Here is a 23,213-nt window from a genome sequence, read left to right as displayed (position 1 = left end):
ACGTTTCTATCCTTTTAGCCTTAGAAAGTCGGATAGAACTGTATATTTCACACAGCTTAATGTTTGAAATACGGCCAGTCAGATGGGAACTCAACATAATCTGTAGACGATTCCTCTGAAAAACATCTAGCAGATCCTCTTCCGTCTTTCGGAATACCCATACTTCTGAACCATGCTTGACCACTGTTCTCACTGTAGCTTTGAATATTCAAATATTTATTCACAGACTTATTTTCCTATGCTTCTTGACGCTTTTCAACTACGAAAAAAAAAACTTGGGCCTTAGCTATTTACTTTTAACATCTTCACTGTATCCACCATCTTTAGCAATAATATTGCCTAGTTAAGGGAAGCTATCAACTTGATCAATCTTCTCGTTACCCAAAATCACCTCTTTATCTTCACTCATTCCCAGTCTAAGCAATTAATTATAATTACAATTGATTTTCCAACTTAATCTCGGACCCTGAAGACCCCTGAAACATCCAAAAATCATTTATTTTTCTGATATTTTTTTTTTATCTAGGACACCACCCAAGGATGTAGCTCCAGAATTTTTTTTTGGAGGGGGGGGGCAAGTGACGTCTATAAAAAGAGATTCAAGGGGGGAGGGCAATTGCCCCCCCCCCAAACGACGTCACTGATACAACCTTTGATTAAAAAAATTCTTTAACTTCATTTTAAAAAGATACTTCCCCACCCTAGATTGTCATCACAAACAATATAATGTGCAATATGTATGAAGCAAAAATTCAAGTTTTGACTGTCTAAGGTGAAATAATTGGTGTGTTTTACTTCATTGCGATCACCTACTACTTCTCAAAGAACATTCGAGAAAGCCTAAATAAGGTACTAACATTTTGAAAACTTACGATAGATATTGCTGCCACTATCAAAGTTGGGTTAGTGGCAGTCGAAATTAGTTTGATAACACTTTGAAGCACCTCACCATATCGAAGAAGGGCAACAGACTCTTGACTGGTCGCGATTTGTGACAAAAGAATACAGCATGGAGCCACCAACTAAAATTGATAAATACTGTTTTATATAAGTGGCAAGTGTCCGTAACAAACAGGTAGTCACTAACAAGGTCGTATCCAGGAATGGAGTTAGGGGGTTTGACCCTTCCTCCCCCCAAATATCCGACTTACAAAATGTAACAAAAATGAATATAAACGATTGTTTCATGCATTTTTAAAAGTTTTAAACCCCTCCCCCGGCACAAAATTCTTTTGTAACCCTCCCCCTCCAATAGAAATCCTGGATACGGCCTTGGTACTAATCTGAGACAGTTACGTGACACTAACCAGTGGGTAATGACTTCTCTGGAATACTTTTACGGTCAGAGTCAGTAGATTTTTGGATCCTCACCAGAGTGGATACATTTATTTTTCCTTAAGCCTTGATGAACAATTATATTTCAGTAAAAAGACTGCCTAGAGCCAGTTAGTTTCATCAAAAATCGAAAAACCATGTACATAGTTTGGTAATTATACTGTTTTGTCTCTCACGGCCGGAGATTCGAGCTGAAACGTTCAGGGATAAATTTTTTTTTTGGGGGGGGGGTGTAAACAGACTTATAATTTTGAGGTTGAGGAAAAGAGGTGAACTATTATTTTTTTTTCAGATTAAAATTTGATTTCACACAGCAAACGCTGCCGAATACCTAAGCCGTTGATTTGTTGCTAGCTTCGGGCAAGCAAAATCAGACCCTACTTATTAGTTTAATCGTAATTATAGGATCATCTAGGCTAGTAAAAACTAAACATGAGAACCTAAGGTATTATTAAAAAAGTAATATCTATTATGGTACGCAATAAGATAACTTAGTCTTCGACCTTGGGAAGCGGAACGCTTAAAAGTATAAGAATACTCTTAAAACACTTAAAAATCTATTGGTATTTTAACTAGATATTTGATAAATTATACATTGATATGAGAACTTGATATGACAACTAGACTTTACTAAGACCGAGATTTAACTATCACGAATTTAGGGAGTCAGTTGAAACCAAACCAGTTTACAGTAGAGATTTAACTAGCTTGTAGAACTGGATCGAACCTTAACTGAAGCTTAATTGATTTGAACTTAGTTAAGGCTAAGTCAATCAGAATTTTTCAGATAGCTTTCTGTTTGGTTAACACCAAAACCTTATCGAAATGGAGAATGCTGGGAACACAAATAAATAATAATCAATTATTTACAATATAATATAAATCATAATGTTGCAATGGGGTTGATCATTACTTAGTAATTAAGGGCTCGGAGTTTGAAATGAGCTGGAGCAACCGGCTGCATGGTCTGGAATTCGATTCCGATGATGAGATTATGCAAAACCGTCTCCAAATCAATTCAAACAAGAAGAAGATGAAGATAGACACCAAATGAAACAGTAGAATAAAAAAGTGTTGAAATAATTAAAGGAACTGCTGGAGCTCGTCGCAGCCCAAGAACACTTGCACAGCAAGAGAAAAAAAGGACTGAATTAGATCTGAGATGAACGAATGCATAAGATAATAACAATATATTTTATTTCAGCGTTTACACTATCCATTGGGAATGGTAAAGTCTGATCATTAGCATTTGTTAACACCTGATTTCGAAACAGGCTGAATTTTGGCATAAGTAAAATCTAAATTTGAGTGATCTTAAGTGAAACTAGAGTTAGATTTGTTTTTCTTTTTTTAGTCCTTAGTCAATATCCACTGTTGTTTTCCCATTACCGATTTTAAATTTCAAATAAAGTTTGAAAGTCACTCTATTACAAATCCCAGTTACGGAAAACCCCTTTTAGCACAAAAATTCAATGACCAAAAATTTCAATGATTGACTTCAAATTATCAATTATCATGGGTCCAAATAACAATAATAAAAAAACTTCTATAAATAAAATTAAAATAATCTAATTATCAGCTTTTCTGTTGTTGGTATTACAAAGTTAACTGGTTCAGCCCTTAAGAAAATCATATCAAAAAGCTTAGACTACCTCCTCGTCTTCTCCTGTTACATAAGGGGCTAGATAATCAATTAGATTCATTTCTCGAAGTTTTTTCACAGTGTTTGGTTTCATGCCACAATTTGATAATGCTTTGGTTACACACTTTATTACAGATGTCTCTCTCTTAACGTCCTTGCGTTTCAAAAAATACACAAAACGTTCCACGCCTTTATAACGGATGAAAACTTCAATTGCTGGAGTGAAATGAGTAATCTGAAAAAAAAATTTAAATATCACAATAAAATCTTTCTCATTTAAGGCAAATTCATACTGAAAATTAACTAAAATCAATAATAATTTTTTAAAACAGTTACTCCAAAACTAACAAGGATTTTGATCCTGTTTCAAGTTTTAATGTATATAGTCGAAAAAAAAAATACATTCCTCACAAAAACAGTCTGATATCTAGGTCTGTATCCAAGACTTTTTTGAGGGGGATGATTATTTTTATGCGGGGGGGGGGGGGGGTTGTACAAAATTTTTTTCAAAAAGCATCAACATTTTTTGTATGCATTTTGTTACGTATTGACGAGTCAAACAAATATTTCAGAGGGTTTCAAACACCCTAACACCCTTGCTGATACCGACCTTGCTGATATCCCTATAAACATGAAAATTAGGTTTTTCATTAGATGACGTTAAGTCCGGATGCCAAAACAGAGTTTTCCTCCTATAAAGAACTTTTACTAGAGTCTTAGAACACATACTTTTTCAAAATGAAATATTTTGTGAGGAAGTTAAGAGATCAGTAAACCAGCTCTTTCCAAAATTTCTGAAAAAGTGTCTAACAAAGAAAAATATTTAATATTTAAAGCCATTGCGATATTTTTACCTCCGTGATTCAACTATAGGCAAAAGGATATGATTGTTTTTGCCATCACATGGTCAACCAAGTATAGGAACGAAAGAGGTGAAAAAAAATCCGTTGGAAGAAAATTTAATGGCGTAAAATGTGTATCTTAATCCTTCGGCATCCGAACAGAATTTATTTTGCAGAAAATGGTTTTCCTGCAAAATAACGTTTTTTGAAACTCCATAGAAACAAATTTACTTTTTTGAAGCTCTGATTATCTAAAATACAAAACCCTATTTTAAAGTCCGTTTTTTATAACAGTGGGTCCCTAATAAAAGGTTGAAATAGGGACTGTTTTCTTTATACTGGATTTCCATATCCCCGGGAGCTCACTTGAAGTAAGAGTTTTCCCTTATGCTAAAATTTGGTTCAGTAGGGTAAAACACAAAAGATTTAATTTATTATAACAAAAAGAAATAGCCTCAAACATTCCTAAAAATTGAAAGTGATAAATTGCAATTGGCTATTTTTACTCTTTATAATAATAATAGAAAGAAAAACAATACAAAAGACCAACAAGCTTAAGCACATGCAAGTTGCCCGGTTAATTGCCAGAGTACAGCCAAATTACCAGATTGCCAAATTCCTTGGTTGAACTAAGTCTGGGGCAGAAAACTTACCTTAAAGAGAAAAAAAATATAAGGACCCCAAGAAGCTAAGCAACACCTTCATTCGCCTTTTTCCCGTGAATTTGGGTAATGAAAAGTTAAAATAAATAAGAAATTAGGATTAGGTGGACTGGACCAACCTCACCATATGCATATGTACATATGACAAAGATGCATTAAATTTCGACTCCTCTTGGCTAAAGTTGCCCCGAGAAACACAAATAAAGACCAAGTTTTAGGATTTCATTATCGGTAACAAGGATAAAAAAAGCCAAGAAAAAATTATGTATGTAAGTGGATTTTTTGGGAAGTAACTGTTTGAAAAAGACTATTGATCAATAAAGTTTCAAAAGCGGCGGGCATTCAAATTGGAAAAACTATGATATTTGAGTTAAAGAACTATTAAAAAGTACTTACTGAGCTTAGACAAGAGATTGTTTTGACTTGTAACTCTGAATTTGGTTGGCGCATTGTATTCAACAACGAAGAAACGAGTTGGTCTATGTTAAAAGCTGAAATTATATCTTCCTGCAAATATGAAATATCAAATACATTGGTTAAGGCTACATTCTGAGCGTAGGAAGACTGAGGTCACTTTACACCAGGAATGCCTATCCAGCAGTTGCAATCCCTTTTGTAATGTGCCTTCATACCAGGAATTTTACTTCCAAAGCCTGTCACTAGGAATGTCCATAGCGCTAACACATATTTTCTTGTTTCTAAGGGTGCTAACAAATGTTTTTTTGTGTATATGTAGCATACAGCGATAGTTACTTTTACATTCTAAGACATCTCTAAGACTAGGAGATATATTGTATTATATGTTTATTCAAACAAGTAGATAACCCCCGTATATAATTTTCTAGACATCTCCCGCAAAGAGTTTGATTATGAATTTTAGGGTACTAATCCTTCTACGTTATGAGGATTTGACCGTGATTTCATTTTTCTTTAATGTAAGATTTTTTCATATTTCATTATTTTCTTTAATTTAACGAACTCAGATTTTGTGAGTTCGTCTTAGGGCACTAACCCTTCTAGGTTTTGAGGATTGGACCGTGATTTCATTTTTCATTAATAATTTTTTTCATATTTATTAATTTCTTAGATTTAATGGACTCAGATTTCGCAAGTTCGTCTTAAGGCGCTAACCCTCCTAGTTTTTGAGGGTTTAACCGTGATTTTATTTTTCTTTATTATAAGAGTTTCTCATATTTGATTATTTTCTCAGATTTAATGGACTCAGATTTTGCGAGTTCGTCTTAGGGGCTAACCCTTCTACGTTTTGAGGGTTGGACCGTCATTTATTTTTCTTTAATATAAAATTTATTTATATTTGATTATTTTCTTGGATTTAATAGACTCAGATTTTGCGACTTCGTCGTAGGAAACTAGCCCTTCTAGGCTTTGAGGGCCAGAACGTGATAACATTTTTCTTCAACATGTGATTTTTCTTGAATTTAATTTTTTTTTTTGGATTTTATAGACTCAGATTTTACAAGTTGCTCTTAAAGCACTAACCCTCAAAGACTAACCCTTCTAGGCTTTGAGGGTTGGACGGTGATTTCATTTTCCTTTAATATAAGATTTTTATAAGCCTGAACACTTTTTTCTTTAAAAACTTCTCCTCGGCCTTGGCTATTTGGGAATTTGGGGCCCACACACAGTTAAACTCTTCCTTAGCTCACACTTTCTGTGGTAGTTCCAAGGACAGTGCTTTAAGAGACAGGGGATATACAGACACAGTGTATTGAATAGGGAATATATGGATACTTGATACTTTAGCATATTTTAAAAGTCCTAACCCTGAATTTTCTAGCTCTGCAAGATCTAAAATCTGAATACTTATTTTTTAAAAAATCTCACTTGGGCCCTAGCTCTTTTGGGGTTTATGGCTCACATGAACTTCTATTTTTCTTTAACTAATACTTTTGCTTATACTTAAACGATTATCAGGTTCTTAAGATTTTCGGCTGGGATTTTCATAAAAAAAAAAAAATAAAAATTAACCGATTCCTCTGACATCATAATGACTAGATACCAGAAGTGACAGCATTGCGGATCCAATACCTTTGAATCCCAATCCAGACACTTTTTTTCAGACTTCTTTAGCACACAGGTGTTATTTATTTTCTTCAAGATGCAGGTGTATGTTACGTAATAAGGTTTGCTTACTTATGAAAATGATTTCTTTGATGGTTTAAAAAACCTATGAGGGTCAGGGAAAAACCTTCAGGGCCCCGTCAAATCATGATACAAACATAGATGTTACATCATAGCTTCTTTGATCGTTTCAAAACCTTTCCCCCTATCCATTCAAGAAAGTTTTATTGATATTATTTTCTAAAAAGTATGGGAACTCACCCGTAACCGTCCAAAGACCGACCTCCCCCAAAGAGCAAACATATTGGCGATATGTTATTCCAAAACTAATGAGAGCTGACCCCCTGGCTCTCTATGGCACGAACCCATCTTCCGCTCCCGAAAAACTTATCAATGATAAACCATTGGAGATAACCCCTGACCCTCCCTCCATGGCCCAGCTCCCCCTCCTCAAAAAACTTATTAACAATATTTTTTTCTAATTCCCCCATTTTTTCAACTTCCCCCCAACCCCCGAAAAAAATCTTACTATGGACATTTTATTTATAAAATCGTGGGGACTCAGTTTAATTTTATTAGCTCTTTCCAAGACTGTTCAAGACACCTATAGTTTTCACTACAAGCAAGAGTTTGGCTACGGTCCGTATCCCTAACGGTAAAAGCCTAAAGCCTACTGTGTATTTGGCGCTTTGCTAATTGGTTAATTAACTATTTTCTTTTGTACTTATTACATTATTGAAAATAAAATGAAAATTGCAGTGAAATAAATTCTTGCATCAATGAGCTTTCGCAATTAATCTATATATATATATATATATATATATATATATATATATATATATATATATATATATATATATATATATATCTATATATATAAAAATAAGTTGTCTGTCTGTGTGTCTGTCTGTGGATCAGGTGACGTCATGTTTCTGTGTTGACTGACGTCATGAAATTACTTGTCGTCATTTTTGCTTTGACGGTGACGTCATTAACGGTATTTAAGACATTTCACGGAAAAATGTTTAATTGTAAAATGACTGAAGAACCTACAATGGCAACAGCCGAGGAAGCTGCTCAAAGAGTTTATGCCAAAAAACTTGCTGCTGATAGAGAAAGTAAGAAAAGAAAGCGTTCCGAGGAATCACAAGAACAGCAAGAAAACAGGCTTGCGGCTAAAGAACGCAAAACCGCGCAGTTAGATCAAAATCCACCTGTGTCGAGTGACGTCATGTTTGTCTGTTGACTGACGTCATGTTTGTTGATTGACGAAATTACAAACCGGGACATCGGGACACAAATGACGACCAGGACATAGGGAATATAAATGACGACCGGGACACTCAAAGAGAAAGCGACCGGGACACAAGAAATGTTCGATTAGCAATCACCATCAACAAAGCACCGGGACTATCAGCGAGTAGCAAAATATGCTTGTTTATATTTGCTTGTTAAATATTTGCTTGTTTTTCATATTTTGCTACTGGCTGATAAAATCCTCGTTTTTTCACCTATTTGTTTTTTCTCTTTTCATTTTTTATTTCCTTTCTCTGTTTTCATACGTCATACATAGCCAGTATGGTCTCAGAACGTATTAAGACAAATTAAATAAACAATCATAGCGAACAAACATACAACAGAAAAAAATATAAATAAATGTGATGAAGATGATGATCATCAACATATAGAAGAAGAAATTTGAAACAAAATGTATTCAAAAGAAGAAAAGCAATTTATCTGCTACTTCATATGGTTACAAGGATATTTAATACGCGTGTCCTATTTGGATCTCTGCACTGAATAAAAAGAATATTCAGCGAATGCCACGGTCGGCGCAAAGATCTTCTATGATCATAATTTCTAAATCTTTCAATGCAGCTCAAACGTATGTAGTAACCGCTCTCGCAGGAGTGCTTCCAATGGATTTGACCAAATTATTGCAAATTTTTTGAGTCCTTCTTTCAATGACCTTGGTGCATTTCAGCCCTTTCATATTGACAGTAAATCTTTAAATGAGTTTTTGTATTCAAAATGGTTTGATGAGTTTAAAAATTATGTTAGCACATGGCCGGCTAACTTTTTTGAAAATAAAGATGACCTTATCTCTGCATCAAAGACTCCCCCAAATAGTAGATTAACACAGCTTATTACAGGTCATAGTAGATTGCTTGATTTTTTAAATAGGATCGGGAAAGCTGACTCTCCATTGTGTTTGTGCGGTCTAATGGAAACATGTAGTCATTTTCTATTTGATTGCCCTGTTTATTGTAGAGCACGTATAGCAACGGAGTTCGAGTTAAGTGAATATGAAATAAGTGTGCCGTTTCCTTTATCGCTGATAATTAGAAATAATAGAGTTCGGACTATTGTAAACAGATTTTTATCCCGCATGAAGAGACTTGACTTTTAGTTAGTGTTTATGTTTTGCTTTAGATAGTGTGTACTCTTTTTCTCTTTTTTTTGTAGTGTATTTTTTTTCTTTGTTTTTTTTTTGTTTCTGTGAAATGTCTGTTTTTGGTTTAATCACGAAATAAAGTATCTATCTATCCTTATTTCGAGCTGAATATTTATATTTCTAATTATGTAGAAAAAAAATGAAAAACAAAACACCGTCATAACCAAAATTGCTGAATAACTTATATATCTAAAATCAGCATTTAAAATTCGATACTTTTGATGTAGCTATTGGTAACAAAATTCCATTTTTTAGAGTTTTGGTTACTATTGAGCCGGGTCGCTCCTTACTACAGTTCGTTACCACGAACTGTTTGATAAATATATTTTTCCTTTCAATTACAATCCTGAAATCGCTTCTTATCACATCACATTGCAATTGCCTGGTTGATGTATTATGTGAACCCATTAAAATTTATACCCTATACCTGTTCTCGCTTCTTAATTAAAAATAGAGATTTAATTCTTAATTCTTAATTAAAAATAGAAATTTGCCTTGCTTGTGACTGAGGCAACTGCAGGCAATTCTTTCTAAGATAGGATTGAACGACAGCAGAAACTTCTTAGACATTTCGCCAAGGACTATTCCTACCCCACTCCTACTGGCGTTTTGCAGGCCCTACCAGAAACTATGATATCTCACACCAATACATAAGGCTCTATTTCCAGCTAGATGGATTTCTATATTTCCGGCAATAGAAATGTGCAGGCGTTTAAGTTTTATTGTCAACAGTGACTATACTCCGTAATAATTCAAAGTCAAAACATGCCAAGTGACAATGCGGAGGCTACCTTGGTAAAGGAGATTCAAGCGGAGGCCATCTTCATCAAGGGGATTTCATCAAGGGAACGATTGTCAATTTTCAGTCGATTGCAAGCCCAACCAACCCTAGGCATAGGACTTGATTAGAGTTCCATAAAACCTACATACTGAAATCATTGTAAAGGGCTCAACTCGGCTCATAAGATTGAGCACACCCTTATAATGAAGCATTTGGCTAGGAGAAATCCTATATCCAGAGACACATGGTTGACAGATAAAATCTGTCTCATCCTGGAATACCTCCAATCCGCTCTTTAATTGGAAAAGAAAATAAGATTTTAATCTTTTCTTCTTCTTTTTCTACAGGAACCCACACTATGGCTTATCATTTATATATATTGAAAGACACTTTGAAATAATCTTTAAGAGCACAAACCCTTTTTGTATTCTGGACATGCACATTATTGTTTAATTTAGTCTGAAGCCATCTCAAGTCTTATAGAATAAAACTTATTGTGTAAAACTTGAAAAATACTTGACAAACCTGAAAAATAAAAGTTAATACCATTCCCCAATCAAAATATCTATACTATTTTTATTACCCAGATATACTTCTTTTTTGTGGTTAAAGTTAATTTGAGTTAATTCACAATCTGTTTTAGTTAAGGTGCGAGAGTGGAAGCAGAGGCACTAGTAGCCTTAAAACTTTCAACTTAATACCTTCAGTCGCTCTCGAGATATCGTTGAGACGACTTAATTGTAACAAGCATAAATATAGTACCTTTTACTTCTTGGTCACAGGCAGCGCTATTGCGCTGTTTATTGTTAATATTTCATAAATTCTAATTTTTCTTTAGGTGTGCGTAGAGAATTAAACTTTAAGTCAAGGAGTATAAACTTGTGACCTATGGAGGAGATAATGGCAGAAATGTCTTACTGTGTTTATGTATCGACTAGGTAGAAAACATTTGTTTTAAATGGTAGTACAAAAAAATTTGTAGCAAAAAGTAATCGCTAGAAATCGAATTTTTATATTCCACTTATTTATATTATTCTAAACCCACTTTGATTCTATTTTTTTAAGTATAATTTATTATAAACCCTTGTTGCGAAACCACTTTTTCAAAACCAAAGATGTGTCTATGCAACACCAGTATTTTCAGACCCTTCCAACTAAGTTCTGTATGACCAAAATTAGACATTCATATATTATAATAACAAAAAGTGTAAGAGACACAGAAAAGCTGAGAAGACATAGAATTGAAAACAATGAAAGAATATAGTCCACCTGAAGATTAATGCGACAGCTGAAGGTGCTTTTACATAAATACGCAAAATTATTCACCATTCCTCTTATAACGCAACCTGTACCATCCCTGGTTAGTTTTGAAACCACTTTATAATTTTAATTACTTGTGATGATTTTTGCAGGGCTATAATGAAAAAAATTTAAATACCAAGGTCACGTTTCGCAGATAACCAAAGATTTTGCTTTTGGCCACTTTTGTTGGGCCTACCGAAAGGCAGGTTGTCTATCTATAGTGGTAAAAGAGTTAATAAGGGAGGTTAATAACGAGGGTGAATAGGAAGAATGGAAGTGAAGGTGAATATGAATGGGTAAAGAGTGTAGCTTTAAATGAATTATGGAGGAGGAAGAAGATGAAAATTAGTGTTGCCATCAGGCGGCTCGGTGCTGCAGTGGCTTTTTATCAGAAGTAGTAATTATGATCTATCCCTTCAAAAAAAGGATCATTTTCCTTGGAATTAACAAATCTTTTTAGATTTGAATAAATTTTTTTTAAGTTATTCGCAAACGGTAATGCAAGCAGTGTAACCATGTCGTTGAAATAAAAAAAAATGTAAGAGTTCTTACGTATTTTGAAAGCTCTTCAATTAATGTGATGACTGAAATTATGAGAACCGTGCTTCTTGCTTCGAACAGCTTCTGAATTATTTTGGGTCCGTTTAGTTCCAGAAACCTGGTATAGAAATGCTTCTCAGATGCTAAGAGGCTCAGGCATGAGCAGGCTTCAGCAGCTAATATTAACCGGTCAAAACGATCACCTGTTTTGACCTCATCAGTCACTTTTTGTAATATGCCAGAATCTACGTTTAAGTAGCCCAACTGAAAAGAGTGTTTAATTTTAAAAACACTATAATTCATCTTGTGGAGAAAAACTGGTTAAAAATTTAAGCAAAACATATCAAATCTCTTGGAAGAAGGTTATGTGTTGTCTTTAAGAAACTCAATGCCAAACAGATTTCTTGTCACCCAGAGCATCAATAAAAAGACGTCCAACGTCCTTCAAGCAAGCTCCAACCATTATTTTTCTCAGTGGGGAGGTAGGGACACACTTGCTGTTAACAAGCCGACCGGATATGCTCAAAAGAGTTTTTTCTTTAGTTTACTCCTTCTTGCATTTTGTTGGCTAGCACCGGAAAACTTACTTGGGGATTCGGTTGTCTTTCACGTCTAATACCTCTCCCATGCATCTCCATCTTTAGACCGTCATTCTATTAATAAATGGAGATTATACAGTCAATTGAATAGCCTATGGAGTACAAGACAATGACGAAAAGATGTCAGTCATCCCTTAATTACGCTGCTGATATATCATCTTCTCAGTAGGTCATATGGAAGTAAGTATATTTAGTAGGTTCGTATTGCATGTCCAGGGAAGATGGGGAAGATGCAGCCAGACGGCATAATAATAAAATATTATACCGGGATATTAATAAATTGAGATGATAATAAATAATAAATAGTCGATCTTGACTTGTCCCACTTATAGTTAGGAATGTGGCCACAATTAATGATAAGGAAAGGGTTAAAGAGAGATGGGCAGAACATTTTTAGAATGGGCTAAGCCTTGATAAGGTTACAGAAAAAGATGCAGAAATTAATGAAAAAGTTTGTCACCCTTTGTCTGTGAAAGAAGATATATTTTATGAGAAAACGTTTAATGACAGTACTAACAGGATTCAAAAAATAATAAGGCCCCAGGTGCTGATAATGTGCTAAATGAATTTCTTAAATATGGTGGCTATGAACTTAGAGACGAGCTACTGAAAATAATTTTTGTTAAAGCCAAGTATCTAGCAATTTTAGGACAACTAATTAAACCCTTTATAGGAAAGGTGATAAGATTAGCTGATAACACTTTTTTTTAGGGGGGGGGGGTCAGGCCATAAAGTGAGGGCCAGGGGTTAGCTCCTATGATTTTTGGGACCAAATATCGTCAAAAACATTTTTTGAGGAGCATGAAGGGAGGGTCAGTTTCCATGATTTTTGGAATAAAATAACGTTTTTAATTTTTTGGAGGGTGGGATCGGGCCATGGAAGGAGTGCCACGGATGAGCTCTCTTGATTTTTGGAAAAAAATATTATTAATAAGCTTGTTTTTTACATGGAGGGATGTGGTCAGGCCATGGAAAGAGGGCCAGGGGTCAGCTCCCATGAGTTTTGGAATAATACATTGTTAATAAGTTGTTTTTTTTGTGGGGCAGGGCTATGGAGGGACTGTCATTGATCAACATTCACGACTTTTGGAATAAAATATCGTTAATAAATTGTTTCTTTGCGTGGGAAGGGTGTTTCAACCCCAGAGTTTTGTTATATATTTGGTCTATTTTGAAAAAAATAGCTATCTAAAAGAATTGATCAGATTGATTTTGGGAAAAGAGGGCGAAGGAGGAAGGGGCTAGTTGTCCTCCTTTTACTTTTGAATCTTTGAAGGTAAATAGAACAATTAATTACCAATCGAATGATCCTCCTCAAAAATTTATATATATATATATATCTATATATATCTATATATATATATATATATATATATATATATATATATATATATATATATATATATATATATATATATATATATATATATATATAAATAAGTTGTCTGTCTGTCTGTGGATCTGTGGATCAGGTGACGTCATGTTTCTGTGTCGGCTGACGTCATGAAATTAGTTGTCAGGTGACGTCATGTTTCTGTGTCGGCTGACGTCATGAAATTAGTTGTCGTCATTTTTGCTTTGACGGTGACGTCATTCAAGTTATATAAGACATATGTTCACGTAGAAATCTATTAATGTTTAAGTTTACAATGACTGATGAAGATGCTCAAAGAGTCTATGCCAAAAAAATTGCTGCTGATAGTTCCTCGGCACGCTTTCTTTTCTGACTTTCTCTATCAGCAGCAAGTTTTTTGGCATAGACTCTTTGAGCATCTTCATCAGTCATTGTAAACTTAAACATTAATAGATTTCTACGTGAACATATGTCTTATATAACTTGAATGACGTCACCGTCAAAGCAAAAATGACGGCAACTAATTTCATGACTTAATTTCAGAACTTAATTTCTGTGTTGACTGACGTCATGAAATTAGTTGTCGTCATTTTTGTTATGACGATGCTTAGTATATTGTAAAACACATTAATTTGGTTAATAATATACCATTTAAAACACCAAAATGAACATGCTGGAGTAGTCACTCGGTGAGAGAGGGTGTCAGAACGGAGAATGAAGGTCCCAGGTTCAAATCCTGGTTAGGCTAAAAAAGGTAAAAATCTAAAAACTAAAAAAAAAACTGAAAAAACTAAAAAAGGCAAAAACTACAAAAAAAACTAAAAACTAATAAAAAAAAAAATTAAGAATAAAAATAAAAAAAAAATAAAAAAGATAAAAACTAAAAAAAAAAGTAAAAAGAAAAAACGAAAAAAAACTAAAAAAGCTAAAAAAAGGTAAAAACCAATAAAAAACTGAAAAGAAAAAAAGGAATAAAACTAAAAAAATTTTCATCTAAAAAACTAAAAAAACTAAAAAAGGTAAAAACTAAAAGAACTAAAAAGAAAAAAAAACTAAAAAAAGGAAAAAAACTGAAAAATAAAGGAGAAAAAGAAAACTAAAAAAATATAAATAAAAATAAAAAAACTAAAAAGATAAAAACTTCAAAAAAAAACTAAAAAGAAAAAAGAAAAAAACTAAAAAACCTAAAAAAAGGTCAAAACCAATAAAAAAAAAACTAAAAGGAAAAAAAGGGAAAAAATTAAAAATTTATTTCATCATATACCAATTCAAAAACGAATGTATACCGGGATGACGACCGGGACACAGGGAATATAAATGACACAACTACAACGGGGACGCCGGGGGGCACAGAGGGATATAAATGACGACCGGGACACCGGGACACAAGGAATATAAATGACGCCCGGGACACTCAAAGAGAAATCAGAGACTGGGACACCGGGACACAAATGACGACCGGGACACAGGGAATATAAATGACGACCGGGACACAGGGACATAACTACAAAGGGGACGCCGGGGTGCACAGGGGGATATATAAATGACGATGGCGACTCAGGGAATGGTCGATTAGCAATCACCATCAACAAAGCTCAAGGGCAATCATTAGAATCATGAGGTATAGATCTGAATACGGATTGTTTTCCCATTGACCATTATATGTTGCATGTTCAAGAGTCGGTAAACCTGACAATCTATTTATATGCACAGACAATGGGACAGCAAAGAATGTTGTATATTCGCAAGTTTTACGTAGTTAAAAACATATATATATATATATATATATATATATATATATATATATATATATATATATATATATATCTATCTATATTCACAGGTGGGACATAGGGACACAACTACAATGGTGCGTAACGACTTACGCGCGCGGGGGGGCTTGGGGGTGGCGCGAAGCGCCCCCACCAACTAGGTGTTGGGGTGGCGCGAAGCGCCACCCCAACAGCTAGTAATTTATTAAAATTTCTAGTTAGATGTCCGTGGTCAATACTTTTAAGTGGGAAAAGGTTCGAGGAACGAAAAAACGAGGGAAGCAAACCACGGTCATACTTCAGTTTGAAGAGGAGGAATATTAAGGCGTTAAGAATATTAAGAATATCCAGCGTTAGCTGACGACTTCGCTGGATATAATTTAGGGGATGGCAAGCAGCTCTTAAGGACCCGCACAGCTTTGTTCTGTTGTCTCTGAAGTGGCATAATATGAGAACTAAATGTGCTAAGGTAAACAAGAGATGAATAAATGAGAATGAATAAGTGCATAATAAAGTGATCTCTCTGCTTCAAAGGGAAGGGATGACCTGAGTATTCGCATTATACCTATATTTCTCCCCAATTTCATCCGCAGATTAGATATATGAGGCTTCCATGATAGATTAGAGTCACGGAGGACTCCGAGGTATCGCATAGTTGCTGCTCGTGAAATCTTTATTTTAAAGTCACTTGATTCAATTAGTTGAAGCTCAGGAACTGCAGCGTTACAACGCGAGAAAACGACAAATTTCGTTTTATCAGCGTTAAGAGCTAGGTAATTTGACTCAAGCCACAATAGAAGATGGTTGAAAGCTTCTTCCAATGCAAGTTTCAAACAGCTCACATCTTTCCCTGCGACAGTACACGCAGTGTCATCCGCAAATTGCAAATTTAAACCAAATATTCTCATTGAATTATTCAGGTCGTTCACATAAATTGAGAAAAGTAGGGGACCAAGTATTGACCCTTGCGGGACACCAGCGGTATTAGATTAACGAGTCATTTCAGATGAAACGTCACCTCCATCAACATACTGAGAACGGTTCTTAATATAAGATGCTATAAGGGACTTTGCTGGCCCTCTTATACCGTAATGACCCAACTTATGTATCAAAATATCGTGAGATATTGAATCAAACGCTTTTTTAATGTCAAGAAAAATGGAAGCTGGAAATTTTCCACGGTCAAGAATATCATGGACATACTGTGTTATTAATAGGACCACATGATCGGTAGAGTGACATTTACGAAATCCGAACTGAAGGTGATTTATCATTTCAAAATGATCTAGAAAACGCACTATTCTATAATACAGACAACGTTCAATTATTTTTGAAAAAACCGACAGGAGAGATACAGACCTATAATTTGATGGATTTGTTTTCTCTCCTCATTTGTAAAGAGCCAATATTCTTGAGTCTTTTAACGATGAAGGAAACGTACCATTTTTAAATGTCAGGTTTATTATATGACATAAAATGTGCGAAATTTGGGGGAGTATTTCTTTCAACAGAAATGTCGATGATAAGTCAATACCCTCAGAATGACCATTTTTCAAAAGAGTAACTACATTCTTTAATCAAACAGTTCGTAGTAACGAACTGTAGTAAGGAGCGACCCGGCTCAATAGTAACCAAAACTCTAAAAAATTGAACTTTGATATCAATAGCTACATCAAAAGAATTGCATTTTAATGCTGATTTTAAAAATATAAGTTTCATCAAGTTTAGTCTTACCCATCAAAAGTTACGAGCCTGAGAAAATTTGCCCTATTTAAGAAAATAGGGGGTAACACCCCCTAAAAGTAGTAGAATCTTAACGAAAATGACAACATCAGATTCAGCGTATCAGAGAACCCTACTGTAGAAGTTTCAAGCTCCTATCTACACAAATGTGGAATTTCGTATTTTTTGCCAGAAGACAAATCACGGGTGCGTGTTTATTTGTTTATTTTTTTGTTTTTTTTTTCTTCTTCCCAGGGGTAATCGTATCGACCAAGAGGTCCTAGAATGTCGCAAGAGGGCTCATTCTAACGGAAATGAAAAGCTCTAGTGCCCTTTTTAAGTGACCAAAAAAATTGGAGAGCATCTAGGCCCCCTCCCACGCTCATTTTTTCCCAAAGTCAACGAATCAAAATTTTGAGATAGCCATTTTGTTCAGCATAGTCGAAAACCATAATAACTATGTCTTTGGGGATGACCTACTCCCCAAAATCCCTGGGAAAGGGGCTGCAAGTTACAAACTTTGACCAGTGTTTACATATAGTAATGGTTACTCGAAAGTGTACAGACGTTTTCAGGGGGATTTTATTTTCTTTGGGGGTGGGGCTGATGGGAGGGGGCTATGTTGGAGGATCTTTCCTTGGAGGAATCTGTCATGGGGGAAAAATTCAATGAAAAGGGCGCAGGATTTTCTAGCATTACTATAAGAAAACAATGAAAAATAAACATGAAAACGTTTTTTTCAAATGAAAGGAAGGAGTAGCACTGAAACTTAAAACGAACAGAGATTATTACGCATATGAGGGGTTCTAAAAATACTTCAGAATAAAGAGTGAGGTATTTAGGAGGAGATAAATACCTCGCTCTTTATAATAAAGTATTTTTAGTAATTTGAACTATTTATTCTACGGCCTTTCTGATTCAAGGGTCATTCTTAAAGAATTGGGACAAAACTTACGATTTAGTGTAAGGACCGAGGTATTAACGAGGGTACAAACCCCCTCGTATACATAATAAAAATATAATATTATGAAAGTTTGTTACGTAAGTTAATTCTTAAGTTACGTATATTTTTTACTAATAAAAACGTTCGTTAAAAATTAAAAGTTCTAGTTGCCTTTTTAAGTAACCGAAAAATTGGAGGGCAACTAGGCCTCCTTCTCCACCCCTTATCTCTCAAAATCGTCTGATCAAAACTAAGAGAAAGCCATTTAGCCAAAAAAAGAATTAATATACAAATTTCATTTTAATAATTTATGTGCAGAGAGCCAAAACCAAATATGCATTAATTCAAAAACGTTCAGAAATTAAATAAAAAAAACCAATTTTTTTAGCTGAAAGTAAGGAGCGACATTAAAACTTAAAACGAACAGAAATTACTCCGTATATGAAATGGGTTGTCCCCTCCGCAATCCCTCGCTCCATACGCTAAAGTTTGACTCTTTGCCACAATTCTACTTTTTAAAACAATTAAAAGCTTTAACGTAAAGAGCGAGGGATTGCGGAGGGGACAACCCATTTCATATACGGAGTAATTTCTGTTCGTTTTAAGTTTTAATCTCGCTCCTTACTTTCAGCTAAAAAAATTTGTTTTTTTTATTTAATTCTTGTTCAGAAACCGGTGTTAAAAATATTGACTTATCATGTCATGGCGGAAGGAAATTTCTAAAGTCATTTTTATTTTGACTACTTGACCCTAATGAGGCAGCAGACTCAGCAGTTTTTTCCCCTATTTTAGCAAAATGCTGGTTTAGGGCATCTGCTATTTCCTTCTTATCATTAAAAGGTACTTGATTTTCAGGCATGCACATTTCATCTGGAAAACTTTGGTCCTTCCTTTTACTAAGGCATTCGTTAATTAGAAACCAAGTCTTTTCGGAGAGAAACGAACTTTCTCAAACTCTCGTTCATAATAATTCCTTTTTTCCAAACGAAGAATTTTTGACAATTGACTTTTATACCTTTTAAATTCAGAAATATTTTCATCAGATGGATGGTTAAGTTGCCTCCTGAATAACTGATTTTTAACCTTTATAGATCGTAGCATGCCTTCGGCCGTCCACGGCTTATTAGGAGATTGATAACGTCTCAGACCAATCTTTTTTACCGGGCATGTTTCATCTAATATTTCTTTAAACTGCTTTAAAAATAAATCCATGACGTGGTTCACATCCTCAGATTCGATAGGTCCATTATCATTCATAATACTTAATCTTTCTTTTAATAGTCGTAGCGTATTTTTATTGAGTAACCGTGACTTTTTGGAAAAAAAATATTCGGTTTAAGCTCACTTTTTAATTCAGAAAACAACATGAAATGATCAGAAGAGTCCACCAACACTATCCTTATTAGATTTGTCTCGAAATTCGTCATAATATTGTCAATCAGTGATGCCGACGTTGCAGTTACTCTTGTAGGTGATGCTACAAAGTGGTAATAAACAATGCGACAGGCACATCGATAGAAAATCTATCGCATTTTTGCTAAATCTACACTCATCCATTTCTTTATCTGTTGTCTGATGTGAATCATAAATCAAATTGACGTTGAAGTCTCCCATCAAAATTACCCTTCTGTACCTGCATAATATTAGCTTCATGAGGGTATTGAGTGATGACGAAAAAGAAGAGGGTAATACATGAGGGGGCTTATAACAAACGCAACAGGCAACATTCTCATTATGTATTTTCAATTGTGAAATCAAAAATTCCACTTTCATTTCCTCATATAAGTCATCAAAATCTGTTATTTTTCGCGAATGAATATCATTACGTACATAACACCCGATTCCTCCTTTATTTTTTTATACTCGTGATTTTTCAAAAAATTATAACCCTGAATTTGGACTGAAGAAGAAAGATTATCACTAAGAAATGTTTCACATACCCCAATCAACAAAATATCATGACTGGGAAAAAACGCCGATACAAAATCCATTTTACTCATAAGACCACGACAATTCCAGAATATTGACCGAAATGAACCTGGAGTAGCTATATAATCTATATCATTATCTATATATATAAAAATAAGTTGTCTGTCTGTCTGTGTGTCAGGTGACGTCATGTTTCTGTGTCGGCTGACGTCATGAAGTTAGTTGTCGTCATTTTTGCTATGACGGTGACGTCATTAATGGTATTTAAGACATGCGTTCACGGAAAAATGTTTAATTGTAAAATGACTGAAGAACCTACAATGGCAACAGCCGAGGAAGCTGCTCAAAGAGTCTATGCCAAAAAACTTGCTGCTGATAGAGAAAGTAAGAAAAGAAAGCGTGGATATAACCGGGAATATAAATGACGACCGGGACACAGGGACACAACTACAACGGGGACGCCGGGGGCACAGGCGGGATATATAATTGACGACTGAGACATAGGGATTGTTTGAATAGAAATTACAGACCGGGACACCGGGACACAAATGACGACCGGGACACTGGGACACAGGGAATATAAATGACGACCGGGACACTCAAAGAGAAATTACAAACTGGGACACCAGGACACAAATGACGACCGGGACACAGGGAATATAAATGCTATTTATATGCACAGACAATGGGACAGCGAAGATTGTTGTATATTCGCATATTTTACGTAGTTAAAAATATATATTTATATCTCTCTCTATTCACAGGTGGGACACAGGGACACGGCTACAATGGCGCGTAACTAATATGGCGCGTAACGACTTACGCGCGCGGGGGGCTTGGGGGGGCGCGAAGCGCCCCACCAACTAGGTGTTGGGGTGGCGCGAAGCGCCACCCCAACAGCTAGTATATATATATATATATATAATCTTTGGTCTATTTTAAACAATGGCTCTATCAAAAATTCGTTCGGATGAATTTGTGGAAAAGAGGGCATGGGGGGATAGTTACCCTCCCATCACTTTTGAATCTTAAAAGAGGGACTAGAAATTTCAATTTCTAATCATTCGAGCCCCCTCCGAAGTTTATACGACCACCCTTTCAATAGAAACGTTATATACCCCCGGGGTAGAACTTAAAACACCTGAACTATCTGATGTTTGAACTATTTTGAAAAAAGGGCTATCTAAAAAAACTTGATCAGAGGCACTGAGAAAAGAGGCGGTAGAGGAGGGGGTCTAGTTGCTCTCTGATCACTTTTGACTCTTAAAAGCGAACTAAAAATTTCAATTTAGAATCAAGTGAGCCCCTTTTGAAGCTTATACGACCTATACGAAGCTTATACGACTACCCCCAGGCTCTGAGGGACTGTGTCAAACCTGGATTTTTATTTGATGATTGAACTATTTTTAACAAAATAGCTATCTCAAAATTTGTATCTGATTCAACTGGGGAAATAAGGCGTGAGGGAGGGATAGTGACCTTCCGATCTCATTTGACTCTTAAAAAGTAAATTAGAACTTTCATTTTCCAATCAAATGAGCCCCCTCTGAAGTTTATACGAGTACCCCTTCCATAAAAACCACATATGTCTCCGGGCAGAACCTAAAACACCTGTTGCTGGGCTCTGAAGGGTTGTATCAACCCCAGAGTTTCGTTATCTGATCTTTGAACTATTTTAAACAAAACTGATATCTCAAAATTTTTTGCAGATTTAATTGGTGAAAAAGGAAAGTAGGGGGGAGGCTAGTTGCCCTCCGATCACTTTGGACTCTGAAAAAGGTTACAAAAACTTCCGATTTTCAATCGAATAAGCTCTTTCCAAAGTTAATGTGACCACTCCTTCCATATGAAGTGCCTCTGGGAAAATCAGAAGTGCCTATTGGGAAAAAATAATGATAAATAATGAAATATTGAAGCCTTACGACCTTTACTATAGGCAACGCTAAAGCGTTGCCTCCGAAACATGTATGTCTCCTGTATCTACATAGCATCCTTATCGACAACCGTAATAAGGACAGTAGAAACGTGCATTTAGTACCAAGCAGCTGGTGTTTGACCCACGACCTTTTCTTCTTTATTTGTGTTATATCATTATATAACAGAGTGTTATATAACTGTTTACCATATTATTTTTCACATTTTTCATGATACAAATAATATTTTACCTACTGATCTTCATATGATCTTCCCCTACTGTTCTGGCTATTGAATAATTACTAAGTATGCTTTTGAATACTCAAGGTAATTACTCGTCCTTCAAACAGGGAAGAAGTCCAATCCGGTACTTAAAAGATGACACATTGCTCCTTGATATTCCGAACTATTTTGAATCAAAAAAGAGACAATAACCACAAGTGTCCTCTTCTTTCACGTTGCTGAATAACACCTAGAGGATCAAATACAACTTTCATCATGGCTACCCAGGTTTTAGGTTGGCCTCTACTTAATGACGGTAGTGTCAACTAGACTAGATATTATCTCTAAGATATTATGCAGTCATCTACAGACATGCCAAACCAGTTGAGCTGATATTTTCCTTTGCTGTAAATATTTTCTGTTGAGCTGAACCTTTGCTGTAAATTGTGCACATCAACATCAATGGCATTCATGGTCAATGGTGGCATTCCAAGTCAGATTAACTAAGCAGCAGGATCCCGAATATAATATTTTTTTGGGCTTTTTACCAAATAAAAATAGTAAACAGATTATTTAACGACATATACAATACTTGAACAACATTTAAATTTCGTTCGAACAACAAATATATGTTTTTATAAGAGTAGTAATATATTTAACAGCATTGGCACATCCTTTAAAGAGCAAGGACAGCTCACTTAAGAATATCATGTAATACGTACATAAGCAGAGTAATCGTCAATAGAGTTTGTGAGCCTTTTTTAGCCATACTGCCTTGCATAAATATGAAAACCATCCGTAATGCACACCTTGTTCTAAGTTTTACTACTCTCAGATGAAAAGTTATGCATGCAGGTATGATTATTTTCAATTTTACCCACGCACCCCCCTCCCCTCGCCTTCTTACATAAGACCTGGGTAGGTTACAAAGTTTGATTTAAAATTTCCTGAGTTAAAACACTATGAGAAACTAAAAAATAGTCCAAATTGATTTATATATCAGGAAAAACTAAATAGAAAAAAAATCCAAAGCTAGTGAATACTAAAAGGTAAAATCAAATTAACATTAATATTAAACATACTGAATTTTATAACATCTTTAAAAAGAAACCATCAA

At 35.0% G+C, this 23,213-nt stretch overlaps 1 protein-coding gene across 2 annotated transcripts in view; it reads right to left on the bottom strand.

Annotated features, from left to right (window-relative positions):
* LOC136041316 (outer dynein arm-docking complex subunit 2-like) overlaps nucleotides 1–23,213 on the bottom strand; it is a 46,606-nt gene that overhangs the window by 18,697 nt on the left and 4,696 nt on the right. For both annotated transcript variants that reach the window (XM_065725941.1, XM_065725943.1), the window contains exons 4-7: nucleotides 11,654–11,905; nucleotides 4,878–4,988; nucleotides 2,988–3,212; nucleotides 873–1,022 (exon numbers count right to left, since the gene is read on the bottom strand). In XM_065725941.1, the coding sequence (XP_065582013.1) occupies nucleotides 873–1,022; nucleotides 2,988–3,212; nucleotides 4,878–4,988; nucleotides 11,654–11,905 (738 nt within the window). The remainder of the gene's footprint in view (nucleotides 1–872; nucleotides 1,023–2,987; nucleotides 3,213–4,877; nucleotides 4,989–11,653; nucleotides 11,906–23,213) is intronic.

Source organism: Artemia franciscana, unplaced genomic scaffold (genome assembly GCF_032884065.1).
Source record: "Artemia franciscana unplaced genomic scaffold, ASM3288406v1 PGA_scaffold_138, whole genome shotgun sequence".
Taxonomy (NCBI): Eukaryota; Metazoa; Arthropoda; class Branchiopoda; order Anostraca; family Artemiidae; genus Artemia; species Artemia franciscana.
Note: the sequence above shows the minus strand (reverse complement) of the source record. Positions and strands in the feature narration are given on the sequence as shown.